Source organism: Aphidius gifuensis, linkage group LG5, assembly GCF_014905175.1.
Source record: "Aphidius gifuensis isolate YNYX2018 linkage group LG5, ASM1490517v1, whole genome shotgun sequence".
Classification (NCBI taxonomy): Eukaryota; Metazoa; Arthropoda; class Insecta; order Hymenoptera; family Braconidae; genus Aphidius; species Aphidius gifuensis.
In genome coordinates this window covers 18,481,092-18,502,057 of record NC_057792.1, presented here as the reverse complement: position 1 = coordinate 18,502,057, position 20,966 = coordinate 18,481,092, and the positions used below count along the sequence as shown (strand labels likewise).

Below are 20,966 nucleotides of genomic sequence, written 5' to 3'. Positions count from 1 at the left end.
TCAGCTCCATCTTGATGATTAACAAAATATTTTGTTAATCATAACTGAGTAAATACCAAAAGAAAATTAACAAAAACAACAATATAAGGTCTAGTTTAATTGAACTCCAATTGCTTATTTGTTATGAATCAAAAAAAATGCTCATTGTAATTAATTTAAATTTATAAAAATACATATTCATAAGTTATAAAGAAAGAAACATTCTAATCTTATCAAGAAAATTTCCATAACAAAAAAAAATAATAAATAAACAATTGAAATTTAATTAAACTAGAATTTATGTTATTTTTTTTGTTAATTTTTTTTTTTGTACCCAAAGTTCAATAAAGACTTCATCATCAAATAATGATCAAATAAAAAATAAATCATCATTTCAAATGATTATAATGTACCTATGTTGCAAGTTTTACAGTCAAATTAATAAATAAATTTAAAAGATAAATGTGGTTCTCCAGCCCACCCAAGAAGACGAAAATATAAATGGCCAGTTATTGATGTAACAATTTTCATACCCTATTGCATTCCCAATTATCCATGGACATTTTTGTTCATGGTGTACATGAAAATTGTCGTGGTACTCTGGTCGATTACTTCTTAGTCTTCTTGAGTGCACTCAAACAGAAAATCAAGAAACGGAAATAAAAATTCTTCTTCCACTTATCAATTGATTCTCTGATTAAAAATTTGACTTGAAACCGAAGAACAAAAAAACAAATATCAACTGCATCTCATCTGTCATCAGTCAGTACAATACTGAAAAATAATAAACAAAATAAATAAATTAGTTTGCTGAATAAATAAAAATTTAAATCTTTCATAAAATTACCAGTTAATTATTTTTTTCATGATTAAAACAAATATTTTTGACTAGTTTAATTTTTATTTAATTAATCAATGGTCATAAAAAATTTGATATTTATTTACCTTGTGCAAAAATCCCTTAGACATCGATGATACACAATTGGTTGATAATAGCAAAGACAATTAACAATTATAGTCGTCGCTGATGAGCTTTTTTCATCATAATATCTAAAATAAAAAAAAAATACAATTTTACATTAAAACAAAATTTCTTGGTAAAAAAAAAAAATGATTGTTTTATTTTATTTTGTCAGTGTTAAAAAGCTCAAATTTTAAATAATCACTTATTGTCATTTTAATAAATTTTGTTACATCATTTTATCAACTATTGTTTAATTTGTATTGATAATTTTTTTTTAATATTTACCATTTTGTTTTGTGGGATGATAAATGGAGATACCAAAGACAATGTGGTGGATAATCATTTATTTTTCAAGGCCATCTTTTGCTAGCTGAACTTAATTTTATTCCAGTATCTGATAATGACCATCTTCATTTTATCCATGCTTCGTTGTAGTTGTTCAAATGAATAATATCAAGCCACATATTATTCAGCACGTGCATCATAAAATTGTTGACCAAGTTGATCAAAACTAAACCAACGTCATTAAAATTTTTGTGATATATAAATCATCACGTTTGATTCATCTGCCCCATTATATTTCCAGTATTATTTTAGCCTGATAAATCAAACAAAATTTTACATTAAAACAAAATGTCTTGGTATAAAAAAAAAAAATGATTGTTTTATTTTTTTTTTGTCAGTGTTAAAAAGCTCAAATTTTAAATAATCACTTATTTGTCATTGTAATAAATTTTGTTACATCATTTTATCAATTATTATTCTGTCTGTATTAATTAATTTTTTTAAATAATTACCATTGTGTTATGGGTAACCATGAATGTAAGTTGGAGACACCAAAACTAGTTTGGAGAGTTGATGACAACGTGGTGGAATGTAATATATGAATCATCACGATTTAGTCTGCCTCATGGTATATCCAGTTTTATTTTAATAATCCTGATGAATCAAAAAAATAATCCAGTCAATTTGACGAATAATAAACAATTTACATCAATTAAAATTGTTATTTTAATTGACATTTATTTTTTTCTGTATTTATAACAGCTATTAGTTAAATTATATTTTAATTCGCACGTGGAGTTATCAATCACTTGATGATTATTGATCAATTGTTAAATAATTTTAATGTTTAATTACCTTGATGCAAATGATGAAGCTATGCTGATTGCAGCTGATTGCTGAAGTATCCAACATTATTATTTTTTGCTCCTTTTGAACCAAGTGGAGTAGATTGGAGCAGACCACGTTGATGTCTTGATGAAAGCAGGTGAACAAAGAAAGTTGCCTTGGAAGTTGGAACAGTTGGAAGTGTTGGATCAACTTGGATCACATCCACATGGTTGCGCACACGTGTACAAAAAAGTAATTCCAAAAATTCCGTTTGTTGACATCTGTCAAAATAAAATGAAAGCTATAACCTAAGTCGGTATATGTATACCGATTAAGCAAACTGTGTCTTGTACTCTTGTGTGTGTGGGTTTTTTTTTCTATGTGTGATAAGCAACAATGAGCAAGTGTGCGTATTACTCAGTTGTTGTTCATCATAAAAGTCTATCAATCATATGAAGAAGTACAAATTATAAGTGTTTAATTTGCATTGTGTTCATCAAACACAATTCAAAAATATACAACACAATTAAATTATAATTATCAGTTACATCAACATTCACTCCAGGTTATTATCATCAATAATTAATAATTAATAAGTGTGTACAGTGTAAAATTGTTGCATCTGTTTGACTTTATCTGCAAGTCCATTCTCATTGTTTTAAATAAACATTATTTTATTTATACACAAACAACCAACATAATATTATAAGAAAAAAAAAAATTAATAAAAACATCAACATTCAGATGATCATGATGATGTTGTAATATTTATATCAAAAAAAAATACATCTTCACAGAGAGGGGATAAAATTACCAGACATTGTTTTAGTTTTTTTTTTTTTTTTCATGTTCCAATTTTATAATTTTCATTTGACAATGTTCCATTACGTTTATTATTATCAAATCTAGTTTCAGTATCACAATATTGATAACAGGTATATATTTTTTATGATCTTTCTGAGAAAAAAAATTAGAACAAGGTAGTTGTGTTAATTTTAAAAACATTGACCAGGCAGAAAAAAAAAAAAAAGTTATATCTATAACCTCAATTAATTTTCATCCAGCTATTATTTATTTTTTTAACTATCCAGAATTTATAATCCTCATGGAGTACTTGATTTAATAAATTAAAAATAGAGGAAAAAAAAAAAATCATAATTTGTTTATAACAAGTAAAAAATAAAACTAATTTTCAATTAATTAAAAAATTATTGTTTACATTTTTATATTTACAGTGGCTTGATAAGAGATAAAAAAAGAGAAGAAAAATTACGTGCTATTGATCTGTGTGTAGTTGTGGGTCATGCAGACTGATGTGGACTGATGCAGACCACTTGTAGAGTAATGTGATGAATAGCTGTGCGAACTCAAACTCCAGTACGAAGCTACGAGGAACAAAAAGCTCGGAGCTTCGGGAAGATTCATCAAGTAATAATCAATTAACAAAAAATCAAATTGATGATATTGATAAATGTGAAAAAAAAATTAATAAAACAAATTGTGAAATTGATAAAATAACATCAAGCAACGATTTTGGTGGTGTGCCAAAAGGTACACTTGTTATTTGTCAAAAAAATACAAATAATCATACAATTTGTAGTGATAATAATTCTATATCACGTATTAAACAACGTAATTGTTCCGAAAGGAACCGAAATGAATCACGTATGGCACGTGGTGGAGGAAGTATTGTTGAAAGAAATCGTGGTGGTACAACAAGATCAAAACCATTTAATAAAAAAAATCAAAATGACAGAGATGCTAATCAACAAGAATCAGGATATCCAACAACAACTAGACAAAAATTTCAAGAATCGTTGAAAAATTTGGATAATACACAAAATAAATTTTACGATGACAAACGAATTAATGGTTAAATAAATAAATATTACTTATTAATATATTGTTCATAAAAAAAAAAGACATTTAATTGAAATTTATATTTTTATTTTTTATAGATGAATCAAGAATAAGTAAGTTGTTAAGAAGATTATGTCGTGAGGATGATCATGATCATGTATTACCACTTGTTAAACAAATACAAGATGCAATATTGTCATCAGAAAATCAAAAAACATTGAGACGTAACCTAGAAGGTATATGTGAAGCATTGTATGATGTTTTACATATGTCAATAAGTGCTGATTCAAAAAAACAAATAACAAAATGTTTATCACATATTGGCTATGTTGTTACTCAAGATTTTAGAAGGTAAATAAAATTAATTAATCAAAAATCAGCATAAAAAATTTTATATAATATATACAATTAAAACAATGATAATTTTTTTTTTGTTTTTAGATTTTTAGATTGGATATTTGATAAATATGGAATCGAAAGAAAAGATGATATAAAATGTTTACTAATAAAATCATTAACTGATGTATTAAAAATGGATAGTGATAGTCATAAATTAAAAGATTATTCAATGATAACAATGTCACATTTACAAACAATATTAGAAAATGTTGATAGATCAGATTTATTGATGGTTACAGTTGATGCAATATTAATTGTAACTGATAATTATCCAGATACATTTACAAATCATTTTCAAGATACAGTTGATATACTTGTTGGTTGGCATCTTGATTATACACAATCAAAAACAGTTGTTACATATGCCAGTAAAAGTTTACAAAAATTACATAATTATTGGATATCTGATATACAATTTACACTAACATTATTGAGTCAATTTCTTGAAGATATGGAAGGTTGTGATGCTGATTTAACAGTTAATAATAAAACATGTGATGAAACAATACCTGGACCAAAAGAATGTATATTAAAAATAACATCATTAATATCTGTATTTAATACTGTTACTAAAAGTGTTGCTGATAATCTTAATCCAAATTTAACATCAGATGTACAATGGACATTTTTAATTGAGTGTCTTGTTAAAATGCTTAAAACAGTATTAAAAGTTATTGAATTTAATGAAAAACATGAAGCTGAAATTAAATCAATTAATAATAATACTAAAAATAATCACAATGCTACTGCTAATGGTGGTGGTGGTGATGTTGATGATGATGAAGAAGAAAATGATCAAGATGAAGATTTAAAAAATTTAAATGACTCAATGAAGAGTCTTAATTTAACACAAAAAAATATGAATACAATTATGAGAAAATTTAATGATGAAAGTATAAATGATCATCGTGGTTTATTAAAAATAGTAAAAACATTTAATTCAGGTAAAAAAAAAGACGACAAAAAATTACTACACAAAGATAATGATATTGACATTGATAAAAAAATTAACGTACTAATGAATTTATTGAAAAATATTAGTTTTAAAAAAAGTCAAAAATTATTAAATCTTTCACGTCAAATTGAAGATTTAATTATTGTTGCAAATGAATGTGCATATCATTTATTAACATTACTACAAACACGTGTTACTAAAAATCATGATTTACTATATAAATTTATTGACATACAACTTGATAAATCAATGAATTTTTTTGAAGATACAATAATATCAACACTAAATATAATATCAAAAATAATTAAAGAAATATCAGCAAATTTACCAATTGTAATTGTTGATAAATTACTTGGTAGTAATTCAGCGCTATTAAAATTACGTTTTAAAAATTCAATAAGAATACAAAATTCAAGTTTAATGATTTATCATAGTTTATTGAATTTAAAAAATATTCCATTGGTACAAGAAGCATATCGTTATATACTGGCTGATCTTGAAATAGCATATAAATTAATTGTACCAAATTTTAATGGTTTTGATATAAATAATCCATTGACAGATACAATAAGCTATCAAGAAAACAATGCTGAAATAATTGTTATATTTATATTACGTGCATTATCAACATTAGCTAATGCAAGTAATTCAATAATTGGTATGTGGGCATTAAAGCCAAGTATATTAGAACTTTTGGCTGTTAAAATGTTACCATATGATGAAATATTATGTCAAAAAAATCCACTATTTCATTATACATTATTGTATTTATTATATGGACATTGTTCACGTTATAATAATTTTGTATCAAGTTCAAATTTAATTAGTAGCAATTCAACATTAATTGAAATTGGTGCTATTGATGTCACAACAACATCACCAACAAGTGGAAATTTAACAAAAATATTATATTTAATTAATAAATTAATATTAACAAATTCAACACCAGAAAAAACATTATTATTATTGTTAAATTGGATTAAAGATATATTTAATCAAGCAGTAACATATTTTAATATTTTAAAATATACTGATGAATTTATGAAATTAATTATGTCACTATTAAATATTGGTGCAAATATTAATCATAAAATTGCATCATCAGTGTGTAATAATATTGAAATATTATTAAATGATAAAAAAATTATATGGTCTGAATTGATATATGAAAAAATTGTTGATTTATCAATATTACATTTAACATCATATGATAGAAAAACAAGATTAAAATATAGTCAATTATTAATGAATGTACCAATAAATGTTACAATACCAAGAATAAATAGAGAATATTTACAATCAGAAAGTAAAAAAATACGTGCTATTGATAATTATTCAATTGAATCATTAATGGAAGCACAAAGATTACATATGCGTGGTAATAATCATATATTACATGTTCATAATACATCAACAACAATAACAACATCATCAACAACAACAACATCAAGTAATAATGGTAATGGTGAAATGCAAGCACAAAATTTTAAAACATATATGACATTTTTATTACAAGATAATCATGTTAATGCATTTGAATTATCTGAAATGTTTACATTATGTTGGCCAACAGTTACTGACAGTCATACAATATCAAAAATGTATAAATTTGGTATTGCAAATAGATCATTTTTATTTTTTTGGAGTGGTATACAAGCAGCACAATATTGTGTATTAAATAAATTACGTACACCACTTGGTAAACCACAAGAAACATTTACAACAATTGAAAGATCACTTAAAACACTTGCACGTGATATAACATGTAAACCTCTTATACATAACAATAACAACAATAATAATAAAAATAAAAATGATATTGAATATTCACTTAATCAACATACTAAAGTTAGATTATTTGTTGAATTTTTAGAACATCTTGAAAGAGCAATACATAATGGTGCTGAAGGTTGTGCAATTGCATTATCATCATTACCAAAACCAGTTAGAACATTTTTTTATACAAATAAATCAACATGTCGTGAATGGTTAATACGTATACGTTTAGCACTTTGTGTTGTATCATTACATGCTGGTTTAGCAACAAATGCATTAAGAAATGGACAAAGATTAATTGAAGATTTAACTGATATTAAAACAACTCATAAAGCTGAATTTGAACGTGCTGTATTTTGTACAGCACAAGCACTTATTATGCTTGGTGAAACTGAAGCATTACAAGGTCTTTATATTCATACTAAAGATAAAGATAATAAATTTTATTGGTTAAAAGCTGCTATTGAAGAAGCTGCTGGTCATTATGAAAATGCTGCTGATAGTTATAAAATGATTTTGTCAAATCATTTATGTACATCAACATTAACACCAACAACACCAACAACACCACCAACACCAACAACATCAATGAGTGATGAAACATCTAGTACTCCTACTGCTACTACTGCTAGTGCTAGTGCTAGTCCTAATGTTACTTCTCCTACTAGTGAAAATGAATCATCAATAAATGGAGACAGTCAAATTGCTGAATTTGCAATGCAACATTTAGTTAGATGTTATTCAAGTGTTTGTGATTGGGAACAACTTGAAAAATGGACAATACAAGAAAATGAAATATTAAAAAATGAAAATAATATATTATTAACTAAAAATATACAATTATTTGGTAATACAACAATAACACAAGCAAAATGTTTAAAAAATTTTGAAAATAATGAAATTTCAAGTATTGATGAATTATCAAATTGGAATTTATTAGATGAAAAAGCAACAACAAATTGGAGCTGTAAAAAAACAATGTTAGAATGTTCAAATACACTTATGAATATTGCACTTAAAATACATTCTGATAGAAACAATAATGATAATGATGAAAGTAATAATAAAATTAATAATAATAAATATTATGAAAAAATTGAACTTGTTAGAAAAATTGTTGGTAAAACAATTGAAGAAAGTTTACGTAATATACCATCAGAATATTTAAATGATTCAATTTTAATACAATATTCAACTCGTGGTCTTGTTGATTTATTAAATAATAAAAAACCAGATGTATTTGAACTTTTACCATCAGAAAAAATTAAAAATTTAGATTGTAATGTTATGGGTAAAATTTTATGGTGGTCTGATTATTTTTCACGTTGTTATAATGATGATTCAAATACCACCATAAATAATAATAATGATCATGTATCACGTTTACGTCTTGAAGTTGTTAGAAATGCTAGAAAAGAAGGTAATTTTAAATTAGCTAAACGTGAAATAACAAAATATTTTATAAATGAAAAATTATTTGATATTGAATTAAATGATACATCAAATATATTTACTGATATTAAAAATAAAATATTAAATGATAATATAAATATAACATGGACACAAAATAATATGCGTGCATTTAAAGAATTATCAAAACTTTTATTTACAATGGAATCAATTGATGATGCTGTTAAAATTTGTAGTATAACAGCTTTAGGTATATCAAGATCAATTGTTAATAATGACAATGATAAACCATCAAATAATTTACGTAAAATTGGTACAAAATTAATGTTAACACTTGGTAAATGGATACAACAACAAGAAATTAATTTATCTAAAAATATACAGTTAACTGAATTATTACGTTTTGAATCAATTCATAATGACAAATTAATGGATAAGCTATTTGGACAAACAACTGAATTAATACCACATTGTGATATAATTATTGGTAAATTAATGCAACTTGGTGTTAATCAATGTCCAGAATTACCAACAGCATGGTCAAATTTTGCAGCATGGTGTTACAAATGGGGTAGAAAAATTGTTGATAATTCACATACTGGTCAATTAACTGAAATGGATATAACAAAAATTAAATCATTATTACCATGTGATATTAATGATACAGATACAGCATCAATATTATCAATATTAAATCAAAATAAAAGTATACCTGAAGATGAAGGTGATATTGAAACAAATGACGTTAAAACATATGATATGATTGAACAACAATTACAACAAGTACCAATATTATCAAACGCAAATCATGAACAATTAGAAATACTTGTTGATATATGGAAACAAGCACAAAAACGTATATATTCATATTATGAATTATCAGCAAATGCATATTTTAAATATTTAGAATTATCAAATGGTGAAACAAATGATTGTGCAACAATAACAGCAACATTAAGATTATTAAGATTAATTGTTAAACATGCATTAGAATTACAAAATGTACTTGAATCTGGTTTAGCAACAACACCAACTGGACCATGGAAAGAAATAATACCACAATTATTTTCACGTTTAAGTCATCCAGAATTATATGTTAGAACACGTGTATCTGAATTATTATGTCGTATTGCTGAAAATAGTCCACAGCTTATAACATTTCCAGCAGTTGTTGGTGCAATATCTGATAATAGTAAAGATTTTAATAATATACCACAACGTTATGTACAACGTAATAATAATAATAATGATAATTCAGATAATGATAATTTAACAAATGAACAAAATGGTGTTGTTAAAAGTATTAATAGTGAAGATGACGATGATGATGAGGATGATGATGAGGAAGATAAAAATATTGATTATCATAATGATGAACATAAAACATTTTTAGATGCATGTTTTGCACAATTAGCTGATTGTTTATCAACTGGTTTTCAAGAATCAGTTAATCATATTAAAATATTTGTCAAAGAATTACGTAGAATAACATTATTATGGGATGAATTATGGTTGGGTGCATTTTGTCAACATCACAGTGATATTACAAAACGTTTTGAACAATTAGAAATTGAAATACAAAAAGTACAAGATAATATGTGGTTAACAATTGAAGAAAAAGATAAATTAATAATTGAAAAACATAGAATAATATTAAAACCAATAATATTTATACTTGAAAATTTAATAACAATAACAACAGTTACTGCTGAAACACCACATGAAAAACAATTTCAAGATAAATTTGGACCAAGTATTGATGAAGTTATACGTAGATTAAAAAATCCAAAAAATCCATCAAAACCACAAACAACATCAATATTATTAAAACAACTTGAAACAAAGCTAGCACAAAAAGTTAATAAACGTAGTGCATATTCATTATCAATGAAAGATATTAGTCCAGTACTTGCTAATATGAAAAATACAAAAATAGCTATGCCTGGTGTATTTATAAAAGATAAAAATAAATTAATAACAATACATTCAGTTGATAGTCATGTACAAATATTACCAACAAAAACAAAACCAAAAAAGTTAATGTTTCATGGTTCTGATGGACATATTTATACATATTTATTTAAAGGACTTGAAGATTTACATCTTGATGAAAGAATAATGCAATTTTTAACAATATGTAATACAATGATGTCTAAAAATAATGATACTAAAAAAATATATCGTGCTAGACATTATTCAGTAATACCTCTTGGTCCAAGATCTGGTTTAATACAATGGGTTGATGGTGTAACACCATTATTTGCGCTATACAAACGTTGGCAACAACGTGAAATATCAATGTCAAGTACAAAAAATATAAATAATACAAATAATAATACAACGGTTATGAGACCGTCTGAATTATTTTATAATAAATTAGCACCATTATTAAAAGAACGTGATATACCATTAGAAAATAGAAAAGAATGGCCATTACCAATATTAAAACAAGTATTATCTGAACTTATGAATGAAACACCAAAAGATTTATTAGCCAAAGAATTATGGTGTAATAGTATTAATTCTGGTAATTGGTGGCAAGCAACAAAATCATATTCATATTCAGTTGCTGTTATGTCAATAATTGGTTATATTATTGGTCTTGGTGATCGTCATCTTGATAATGTATTAGTTGATTTAAATAAAGGTGAAGTTGTACATATTGATTATAATGTTTGTTTTGAAAAAGGTAAAACATTACGTGTACCAGAAAAAGTACCATTTAGAATGACACCAAATATTAAAACAGCACTTGGTGTTACTGGTGTTGAGGGTATATTTCGTTTAGCATGTGAACATACATTAAGAGTTATGAGACGTGGACGTGAAACATTATTAACATTACTTGAAGCATTTGTATATGATCCACTTGTTGATTGGCGTGCTGGTGCTGAAAATACAATAACAACTTATGGTGTATGTCAAAATCGTGGACGTTTTAATAATATTGATGATAAAAAAACACTTGAAAAAGAATTAACAAAAGCAATGTTTGCTGTTAGAATAACGGAAATTAAAGGTGAATGGTTATCAAATCGTGAATCAATGTTACGTATATTACCATTATTATCAAAACAAATGAATGATTGGTTAGATACAAATAATACAACAAGACAATGTCAAGAATTACTTAATGAACGTCATAAACAATTGTCATTTATAAAAGAAGCACAAGTTATTGGTAAAAATCATCAAATTTATACAATTATTAAAAGATATAATACATTTAAAAAAACACGTGATATACATGAAAAAGCAAAGTTATGCTTGAAAGAAAAAATTGATGAATGTGAAAAACATATATCAATGCATAATATTGCATTATGTGCTGTTAGAAATTCAACACAGCTATCAATATGGTTAAATGAATCAAGAAATCAACCAAAAACAGCACATGAAGATCACATGGTATTTGATTTAGTCAAAGAATTTTTACAAAATGCTGGACAAAGTCAAATGATTATACAATGTGAACAATCAGAAAATGATTTAACAACATTAGCAATACAAGAATCATTATTAATACGTAATTGTCTTGATTTATTAAATCAATATTCAACAATATGTAATTTTTATCCACTAAGTACAATAACTAAAAAACACAGATCAATAATTTATCATACATTGGCTAATAAATTATTAATAACTGGTACACTTGATACATGTCATGATGTTATTAAAAAATTTGATTATTATTTTACACCACCAATGATTAATGATAAACGTGTACAACGTATTATAAAATTTTCATATCAATTACAAGAAATGATTAATAAAACAAATGATAAATTTAATAAAAATTATGAAAAAATGGTTACAAATGAAGGTTTACCAGATGCTAAATTAAGAATTGATAATATATATTCTGATATTAAACAACAAATAAATACATTTTTACAAAGAGATAATATACAAGCTGAAAAATCATTTGAATGTGTTAATATAAATACATTTTGTACATTAAATAAACGTATATTATTAATGGAAGGTGCTGCAAAAGGTGCAGCAGAATGTCTTGTTGATTTAACATCAAGAGAAGGTGATTGGTTTTTAGATGAAATGAGATTAATGTCATCACTTGTTGTTGAACTTGTTAATTTAATACCAATTGATAATATCAATGATATAAAAAATGAAAATTATCATTTATCAAAATCTCTTGATTGTTTAAAAATAACTGATGGTATTTATCAATGTTTACAAGAACTTAATTATAATTTTCAAATGATAATATTACCAGAAGCAATTAAAACAATTATCATTGAAGAACCAAGTGTTATGATGATTATCAATGAAATTAATGATATAATATTATCAATTGGTATTCCAATTAATGATTTATTAAAACAATTAGATAATCATTTGACATTTACATTAATGGATATTGATAGTCCACATGAATTACTTGAAAATATTATTAATAATATACGTAATAAATTTGAGCTTATGCTATCATCAACACCAATAACAAATTTAGATAATAATAATCAAAATCAAGATACTGATATTTTGACACCTGGTAAAATGTTATTGATGGGATTTAATGGTTTATTTGAAAAATTACAAGCTGAAGGTAATTTACTTATAAATACATTATCAACACTTGATGTACCAGCTTGTTGGAAAAAAATTGATCAAATAATTGAAGCTAAAAAAATATCTGTACCAATATTTCATGATAAAGCACGTCAAGTACTTGATGATATATTTTTAATAAAACGTTTAAATACAATTAATGAATTTTTTAATATGTGTCAAGATATTGCTAAAAATTTTATTGATATTAATACAACAACAACAACAACAACAAATATTAGTAGTAATATTATTAATTTTGATGATGAAAAATTAATAAAACCAGTAAAATTATTTATTGCTGATTATGTATCACGACAATTACTTGGTGTAACATCACAAGCACTTGGTATTGCAATATGTTATTTATTACAAAGAATGGGATTAAATGTAACATCTGAAATTGAACAAAGAGACATTGGTGCTGAGAGTAAAGTATCAATTGAAGAACTATGTCGTAAAATGATTGATACATGTTTAAGAAATGGTACATTTAATGGTACATTACTTGGTCAAGCTGGTGTATTATGTACAACACTTGAAACAACATGGAGACGTAAAATATCATCAAGAATATCACAACAAAGTGTTGATATAACAAGATCAACATTACAAAGATTACAATTACAATTTACAGCACATTATTGGCTACATGAAGATTGTTTAACAATTGGAAGAATTAATTTAAATACAATTAATCCATTAAATAGATCAACATTTATGTTAGAATTACGTAAAACAGTTGCAGCATTAAATACAATACAATCACGTGTATTTGAAGCTAAAGAACAACAACAAAATCTTGTTATGAGTGTTGATCAAAGATTAAAATGGGCTGCTGGTGCTAATCCAGCATTGGCTGAAGTTATGGCTGCATTTGGTAATGCTGTTATATTATCAAATGATAAATTAAATAAACAAAAAAATTTAGCAATTATTATATCAAATACATGTAGTTCAATATTACATTATGAAGCATTAAGAACAAGAACAACTGAATCAATAACAAATGATAATAATTTTTTAAAATTAATTAAACAATGGGAAGAAAGTTGTGCACTTAGAACAAATTTATCAGTTAATATATCACTTGTTGAAGAAAATTTAGTTGAATTATTTCAATTTGATAACAACAATAACAATAACAACAACAACAACAACAACAACAACATTGATATTAATTGGTTGATAAAAGCTGAAAAACGTTTATCTGATATTATTATTGATAATCAAAAATTATTACAACAAAAACAAGATTTACATAAAATAACTGAAGAAGCACTTAAAGAACGTTCAAGTGATTTACAAATTATTCTAACTGAACATCATCGTTTAATGAATGACGTTAGAACATTATTACGTACATTAGTTAAACAAGAAAATATACCTGGTTTACAAGAATATTTAACAGAGTATCGTATATTTATTGAAAATATATCTGGTTTAGTTAAAGAATTTGAATCAGATAATCTTGAACAATTACGTATTATTGAATCAAAAGTTATTATTGATACACTTACTGTTAAAGTTGGTAAACTTTATGATGAATTATTAAATATTTCAAATGAATTAATTATAAAAACAAAATTAAATGATGATAATAATTTAACAATGACAAGAAGAGCTAAACTTGTTAGACAAGATACAAGTGTATGTTTAAGTCCAAGAAAAGGAATTCCATTGGTACGAGATCCTACAACAGGCAAAGGTAAATTTATTATTTATATAATTATTATTTATTATTTGTTTATTATTATTTTATATTTATTTATTTTTCTTATAGCTGTACAAGAACGCAATGCATATGCACTTAATGTTTGGCGTCGTGTAAGAATGAAATTAGAAGGACGTGATCCAATTTCATCAAGAAAATATACAACTGCTGAACAGGTCGAGTATGTTATACGTGAAGCCCAAAGTTTTGATAATTTAGCTCTATTGTACGAAGGTTGGACTCCGTGGGTGTGAACGTCGCGGATGCCGGCGCAACCGCGTCGTATGGTTTGACCTCATTTAATTAATTGGTACTCGATTTAATAAGTACCAAATTGACAAAAATAAAAAGCAGATTTTTAATAAAAACACCAACAACAGAAACAGAAACAGAAAAAAAAAATTAAAAAAAGTAAAATACAATAATTCAACAAGTAACAAGTAACAATGTGACATTGGAATAATTGCTTATTTTAATGATTAGCGATTGGAAATTCAGGATGATATGGTAATCACACAAGAACATGTGTGTTTGTATTTTCACTGAGGCAACTGTCATATATCAACTTGAGAAAGTCAGTTATATTAAAATACGATTATGAAAGATAAATCGTAATCAATCGTGTCATCATAACGTATATCACTTACGTATGAGCGCAAAATATATATTTTTTATTTTACTTTTTTATCCTCAATTCAAGCAATCTCAGCTAGCACATTTGTTACATCATCTTGGGTTGACATTGTCTTTGAAGGACAATTGTTAAATTGATGCAAGCCTCGAGGGACGCTTTACAGGAGATACATTTAATATTAATAATCATGTACGTTCATTCAAATAATATTCATAATAATAAATAAATTTAATTAAAAAAAAGTTGAAAATTAATTCTTTTGACATTTTAAAAATCATTGAATAATTCAAATAAAAATATTTATGGATATGAAAAAAAAAGGATCATTAGTTACTTTTTATTTCAGAGAATTGTAGTTTGATAAAATCGAAATTTTTTTTTTTCTTTTCATTCAAAAAGTCATTAATTTGGTCAGTTATTTTTAGTATTTTTAATCAAATATCAAGCTGTTTAATTAACTGGATAAACAAATTTTTTTCAGAAGAAAAAATTTATTTTCTGTTACTATAATCAAAACCTTTGAATTTCTAAAAACTAAAAATTCTTCGTTTCTTTCGATTTAAACTGTTAAATTAATAATTAAAAATTTTAAATTGCTTTTTTAATGAATATTTTTGTTTATTTATTACAATGATTTATATTTTCTATTTTCAAAAAAAAAAAAAAAAAAGAAACAATTTATCATTGTAAATCAAATTGATGATTTTTCATTTTCTTCTCTTGATGGGTTGAATAAAAGAATTAAAAACATAAATAATAAAATTATTATCTAAAATATACATGACTTGACTAATTATTACCATTAAAAAATAGTAATAATTTTTTTTTTCCTTCTCTTTATGTTACAATTTTTATCTAATTTCTTTTTTCAAATATCCTTCTCAATATGGATAAAAATTATTTAAATTTTAATACACAAAATTAAATAATAATTGCAAAAGAATACTAATTATTTTTACATACAAATCACCTCATATCAGTCTCTCCTCAAAAGAAAAAAATTAAATATCTCTAATTAAAATTTATAAAGTTCAAAATAAAATGTGCCGGCCTGCGACATAAAGCCATTTTATTGCACTCGAAAATACCAATTAAAATAATAATAACAATAAAAATTTTATTTAAAAAAATTTCAAGTGGCACCACGTTTTAACAGCTGATCAATTTGACTTTTATACATTTCTTTAACATCCTCAAGATCAAGTCGTAATTCTTCATTTTCTTCAACTTTTTCACCATACATTTGTAGCAAAGCATCATATCTAGTTTGTATTTCATTTAAATTTTCATTTAATGCTTCAACTTTTGTTAATTTAATTGATAGCTCATCTACTTTCATTGATAAATTTGATAATTCTATATTTAGTGCATCACGTTCATTATTTCGTCGTGAAATTTCCCACTGAAGCATTTGTATTTCACCTGATTAAAACATATTAATTTCTTTATTAGTATCAAAATCAAATAAATCAAGACAATTTAAATTTAAAATTTTACCTTCACGTGATTTTAATTGTGCTTGAAGTGTTTCAATAGTTGATGTTGTATTACCACTATTTCTAAGACCATCATAAACACTTGGTAAACGACCTGAGCTCGTATCAAACATTGAATCATTGAACTAAAATAAATAAATAAAAATATAAAACACCTGATAATAAATATTTTGAATTGTTTAATAAACAAAAAAAATACTTACAGCTAACCAGACACTATTTGTACTACTAATTGAATCTCTTCTGACACTTGAAGTTGGACTTATTCTTGGATCATCAACAATACTCTGCTGCTGTTGCAGTTGTTGTTGATGCTGTTGTTGTTGTTGATCTAATACTGAATGATTTTTTCTTTTTTCAGCATCAATTGCTGCTTTTTCAATAGATAATTTATCACCAAGTGATTCAATTTCACGTTTTAATAATTTAACTTCTTGTCTATGTGATTCTTCAAGTATTTTAATATTTTCTTCAAGTTCTTTAATTTTATTTAACAATTTTTCATTATCTTTTTTCAAACAACAAGATTCATTTTGTATATTAATTAAATCTAATTCTTTTTTTTTAAATTGTGATTCAATTTTTGTTAATTTTGTTTTTAAATTTAAATTTTCTTCAATAATTGTTCTATCAGTTGCAATTGTATTTTCTAATTTAGCTTGTAACTGATCAATTTTTTCTGTCATAATTTTTTCTTGTTTCATATATGTATTTGTTTTATGTGAAAGGTTATTTTGTAATTGTTCTAATTGACGAAGTAATGGTTTTGTTGTTGTTGTTATTGATTGTGATAATTCTTCATTTCTAGCTTCAGCAGATTCAAGTCTAATTAATAAATCATTATTTTCTTGTTTTAATAAATCAACATGTTTAACATGTTCTTCTTCAGATGAACGTAATTTAATTTTTAAATCTTCAACTTGTGACATTAATTCACATGATTCACCAGCATTATCAAGTGCTTGTTTTAATTTTTTTTCAGTTTTATTTAAATTTAATTTTGTCTCAATAAGTTCAACTTTAGCAGCATCAATACTTGTTTTATATACATTCATTTTTTCAGTTGTTGTTGTTAATTTATCTTGTAATAATGAAATTTCTTTATCTTGTTTTTTAACTTTAGCTGTTAATGTATGTACAGCTTCAATTTGATTACGTTCAACATCATCTTTGGCATTTAATGAACGTTTAAGACGTTCTAATTCACAATTTTGTTCTTCAATTTGTTCATTTTGATTTTTAATAATTAAATCATTATCTTTTTCTTTATTACGTAATTTTTTAATAATATTTGAATGTTGTAATTGTTGTTTACTTAATTTTTCACCTTCAATACGTAATTGTTTTATTAATTCATCTTTTTCATCATTAACAATTAATGATTGTGATGTTATTTCTTTTTTTAATAGCTCTAATTGTTCTTTAAGTAAATCACGTTCACGTATTGTTTGTTGAAATTTTTTTTCTAATGCTGACATTCTTTGTGTATAATCATCATTAATTAAATGTAAATCTTGATGTTTTTGTCCACGTTTTTCCCAATTATCAATTTGTATTTTTAAATTATTATTTTGTTCATGTAATTCCATATTCATTCTACTAACATCAATTAATTTTGATTCTCTAACTTCAAGTATTTCATTCATTTCATGTATACGTTTTAATAATTTTTCAATTTCATGACTTGCTGCATCTGATCCAATACTTATTTCACTTAATTCACGTGAATGTCCACGTGTTTTTAATGCTTTTGTTAATAAATCACCAGCTTTATTTGAATGAAGATTTGCTGGACTTTGTCGTGATTGTGTTGAACTTGAATCACCATTTGGACTTGATATTATTTCAATATCACTTGATGTTGTTGTTGTTTCTAATTCATCACCACTTGTATGTCCACTAGCATGATCTGATCCAATTTTAACTAAATCAGAACGGCTCTCTAATGATACTGGTGAATTTTCACGTTGTGTTACATCAATATCTTGTCTTTCACAATCAACATCCATTGCATCAGCAAGCATATTTTTAACATATGAACTTGATGTTAATGGAGTATCTTGTTCATTTGGAGAATCTTGTTTATATGTTATATTATCATCAGAACTTGTTTCAATTATTGTTCCTTCACAGCTTGAATCTGTAAACATAACTTGATTTATATTATGTAAATCTATATCTTTTGGTTCAATTGTCGTTGTTGAATTTTTAATAAAATTTTCATCATTTAAACATTCATTTTTTTGTATTGGTTGTTTTGTTATTGGCTCTAATGATAAATGTAAATTTTGTTTAACATCATTAAGTGTATCAACAATATTTATTTCAGTTGAATTAAATACATTTTGATTTTCTGGATTTTCTAAAATTGTTTCTTGTTGATTAAATGATTCTATAATTGTCATGACAACTGTACTTTCAGATGCAGATGTATAAGAATCTTCAGCTTGACTTATTTCATCAAGTTCATCAATATTTTGATTTAAATTTTTATCAATACTTAAATTTGTTTTGATTAATTGTTTACGAGATGATGATTCTTCTTCTTCTTCTTCTTTTGTTTCATTAATATGTTCAATAATTAATGATTTTTCTTCAACCATTGGTGATGCATATGGTGATATGTCTGATGATGAAACATATGATTCTGAATCAGGCTCAATATCATGAGATTTATAATCATCAATTGGTGATAAAAATGGACTCTCCAATTTTGAATCATCCTCTAATACTTCAACAGAACTTGGTGATGTTAATAAACTATTTGATAATATTTCAACTGATTCAGAATTTTTTTTATTTTCAATTGCTGATGTACTTAATGAATCATTATATTCTGATACAATAATATCAGAATCTGGTGTTGTTGTACAATCAGTATTTGTTTGTGAACATGAACCAAGAATTTCAACACTTTCAGAACTTTTTTTATCACTTTCTGTTGATATTATTGATACTCTATTAATTATTTTATTATCATCACCATCATCATCTTGTTTTTCATTTAATTTATTATCTAATTTTAATTGTTTTTCAGTAGGATATATATTTTTTAATTTATTTAATAAATCATTGTCATTATTTGTTTTAATTTCTTGTAATATATTATCATTTTTAATGAATTTTTCTGGTAAAGAAATTGATTGTGATAATGAATTTGATGATATTGTATTTTCAAGTTTTTCATCAAGTGATCCAGAACGTTTTGATAATTTAATTTCAGCATTTTGAGTTTCAAAAAATGAACCAGTAAAACTTCCCCATACACTTGTATCTTGTTTTGTTGTTGATGTTGATGAAATTGGTTGTTCATTGTTTGTTTTTGAATCATTTTTTAGACCAAATGATGCAAAAAAATTTGTCTCATCAATCATACGATTTTCTGTTGCTTTTTGTTCTTCTTCTTTAATATCCAATGCTTTGTCAATTGTTTTTTGAGCTTCTTTTAAAGCTGATTTTGCCAAACTGGCGAATCCTGATGCATCAAACCAGCTCATTGCTCATATTACATCTGAAAATTCATAACATTGTTTTGTTATTAAAGTAAAACAGCTGTAAATTGTCATTATAAATCATCATTATATATTATCAACTACGCCACTACAAGGTTATTCATCACACACAAATGACATGTCACAATTTTAATTGTATTTTATCAATTGCAAATAAACAATTGTTGTTGTTGTCGTTGTTGTTGTTGTTGTTGTTATTAAATTAATTTTAAATAATTGTACAAATAAAAATATGAATTTAAAATCACCTCTGTAAACCAACTGCTGAGCAATAAAATAGATTATATTGAAATAATTGTGCTCACTTTAATGACACTGCTATTTTACTTTGAATGTTTATAAAAATTATTGACAAGATTATTATTGTTTTTTAAGGTCAGGAAAAAAAAAATACAGGATAAATCGTTGACGTGTACATGTACATTCCATACTTTCCAAGAAATTAAAATACACACACACATAAAATTTTTACAGGTGAATTCTCCATTTAATAATTCATTTTTGCGCATTCACGTTGCGCATTAAAGCAGCCATTTTTTTTTAGCGGTAAAATTTAACAACACATTACAGAAATTAAAA

General features: G+C 25.0%; 2 protein-coding genes and 1 long non-coding RNA gene across 4 annotated transcripts; 1 reads left to right on the top strand and 2 right to left on the bottom strand.

Moving 5' to 3' along the window:
• Positions 1–429: 429 nt before the first annotated feature.
• Positions 430–2,264, bottom strand: LOC122858208. The gene is made up of 5 exons (XR_006374284.1): positions 2,084–2,264; positions 1,741–1,882; positions 1,229–1,541; positions 925–1,029; positions 430–753 (listed from the first exon to the last, which is right to left on the bottom strand). It is a non-coding gene; the product is annotated as an uncharacterized LOC122858208 (long non-coding RNA).
• A 171-nt stretch (positions 2,265–2,435) lies between these two features.
• LOC122858032 (serine/threonine-protein kinase SMG1) lies at positions 2,436–15,544 on the top strand. Of its 2 annotated transcripts, none has more exons than XM_044160658.1 (5): positions 2,436–2,621; positions 3,292–3,928; positions 4,015–4,267; positions 4,358–14,739; positions 14,815–15,544. In XM_044160658.1, the coding sequence occupies exons 2-5, from the start codon at positions 3,406–3,408 to the stop codon at positions 14,997–14,999; spliced, it is 11,343 nt and encodes a 3,780-aa protein (XP_044016593.1). In that variant the 5' UTR covers positions 2,436–2,621; positions 3,292–3,405; the 3' UTR covers positions 15,000–15,544. The 2 variants fall into 2 exon arrangements, with proteins under 2 accessions (XP_044016593.1, XP_044016592.1); XM_044160657.1 differs by lacking the exon at positions 2,436–2,621 and adding an exon at positions 2,894–2,991.
• Positions 14,930–20,817, bottom strand: LOC122858050 (TATA element modulatory factor). Its single transcript, XM_044160706.1, has 4 exons — positions 20,636–20,817; positions 17,079–20,386; positions 16,877–17,000; positions 14,930–16,801 (listed from the first exon to the last, which is right to left on the bottom strand). Exons 2-4 carry the CDS (start codon positions 20,370–20,372, stop codon positions 16,512–16,514), a joined length of 3,708 nt encoding a protein of 1,235 aa, XP_044016641.1. The 5' UTR covers positions 20,373–20,386; positions 20,636–20,817; the 3' UTR covers positions 14,930–16,511.
• Positions 20,818–20,966: the final 149 nt, after the last annotated feature.

Coding starts and splice junctions, on each gene's coding strand:
- LOC122858032 (XM_044160658.1), top strand. CDS start 3,406: ATGAATAGCTGTGCGAACTCAAACTCCAGTACGAAGCTACGAGGAACA. Junction 3,929..4,014: donor CGATGACAAACGAATTAATG/GTTAAATAAATA, acceptor TATTTTTTATAG/ATGAATCAAGAATAAGTAAG. Junction 14,740..14,814: donor AGATCCTACAACAGGCAAAG/GTAAATTTATTA, acceptor TTTTTCTTATAG/CTGTACAAGAACGCAATGCA.
- LOC122858050 (XM_044160706.1), bottom strand. CDS start 20,372: ATGAGCTGGTTTGATGCATCAGGATTCGCCAGTTTGGCAAAATCAGCT. Junction 17,001..17,078: donor CAAATAGTGTCTGGTTAGCT/GTAAGTATTTTT, acceptor TATTTATTTTAG/TTCAATGATTCAATGTTTGA. Junction 16,802..16,876: donor ACAATTAAAATCACGTGAAG/GTAAAATTTTAA, acceptor TGTTTTAATCAG/GTGAAATACAAATGCTTCAG.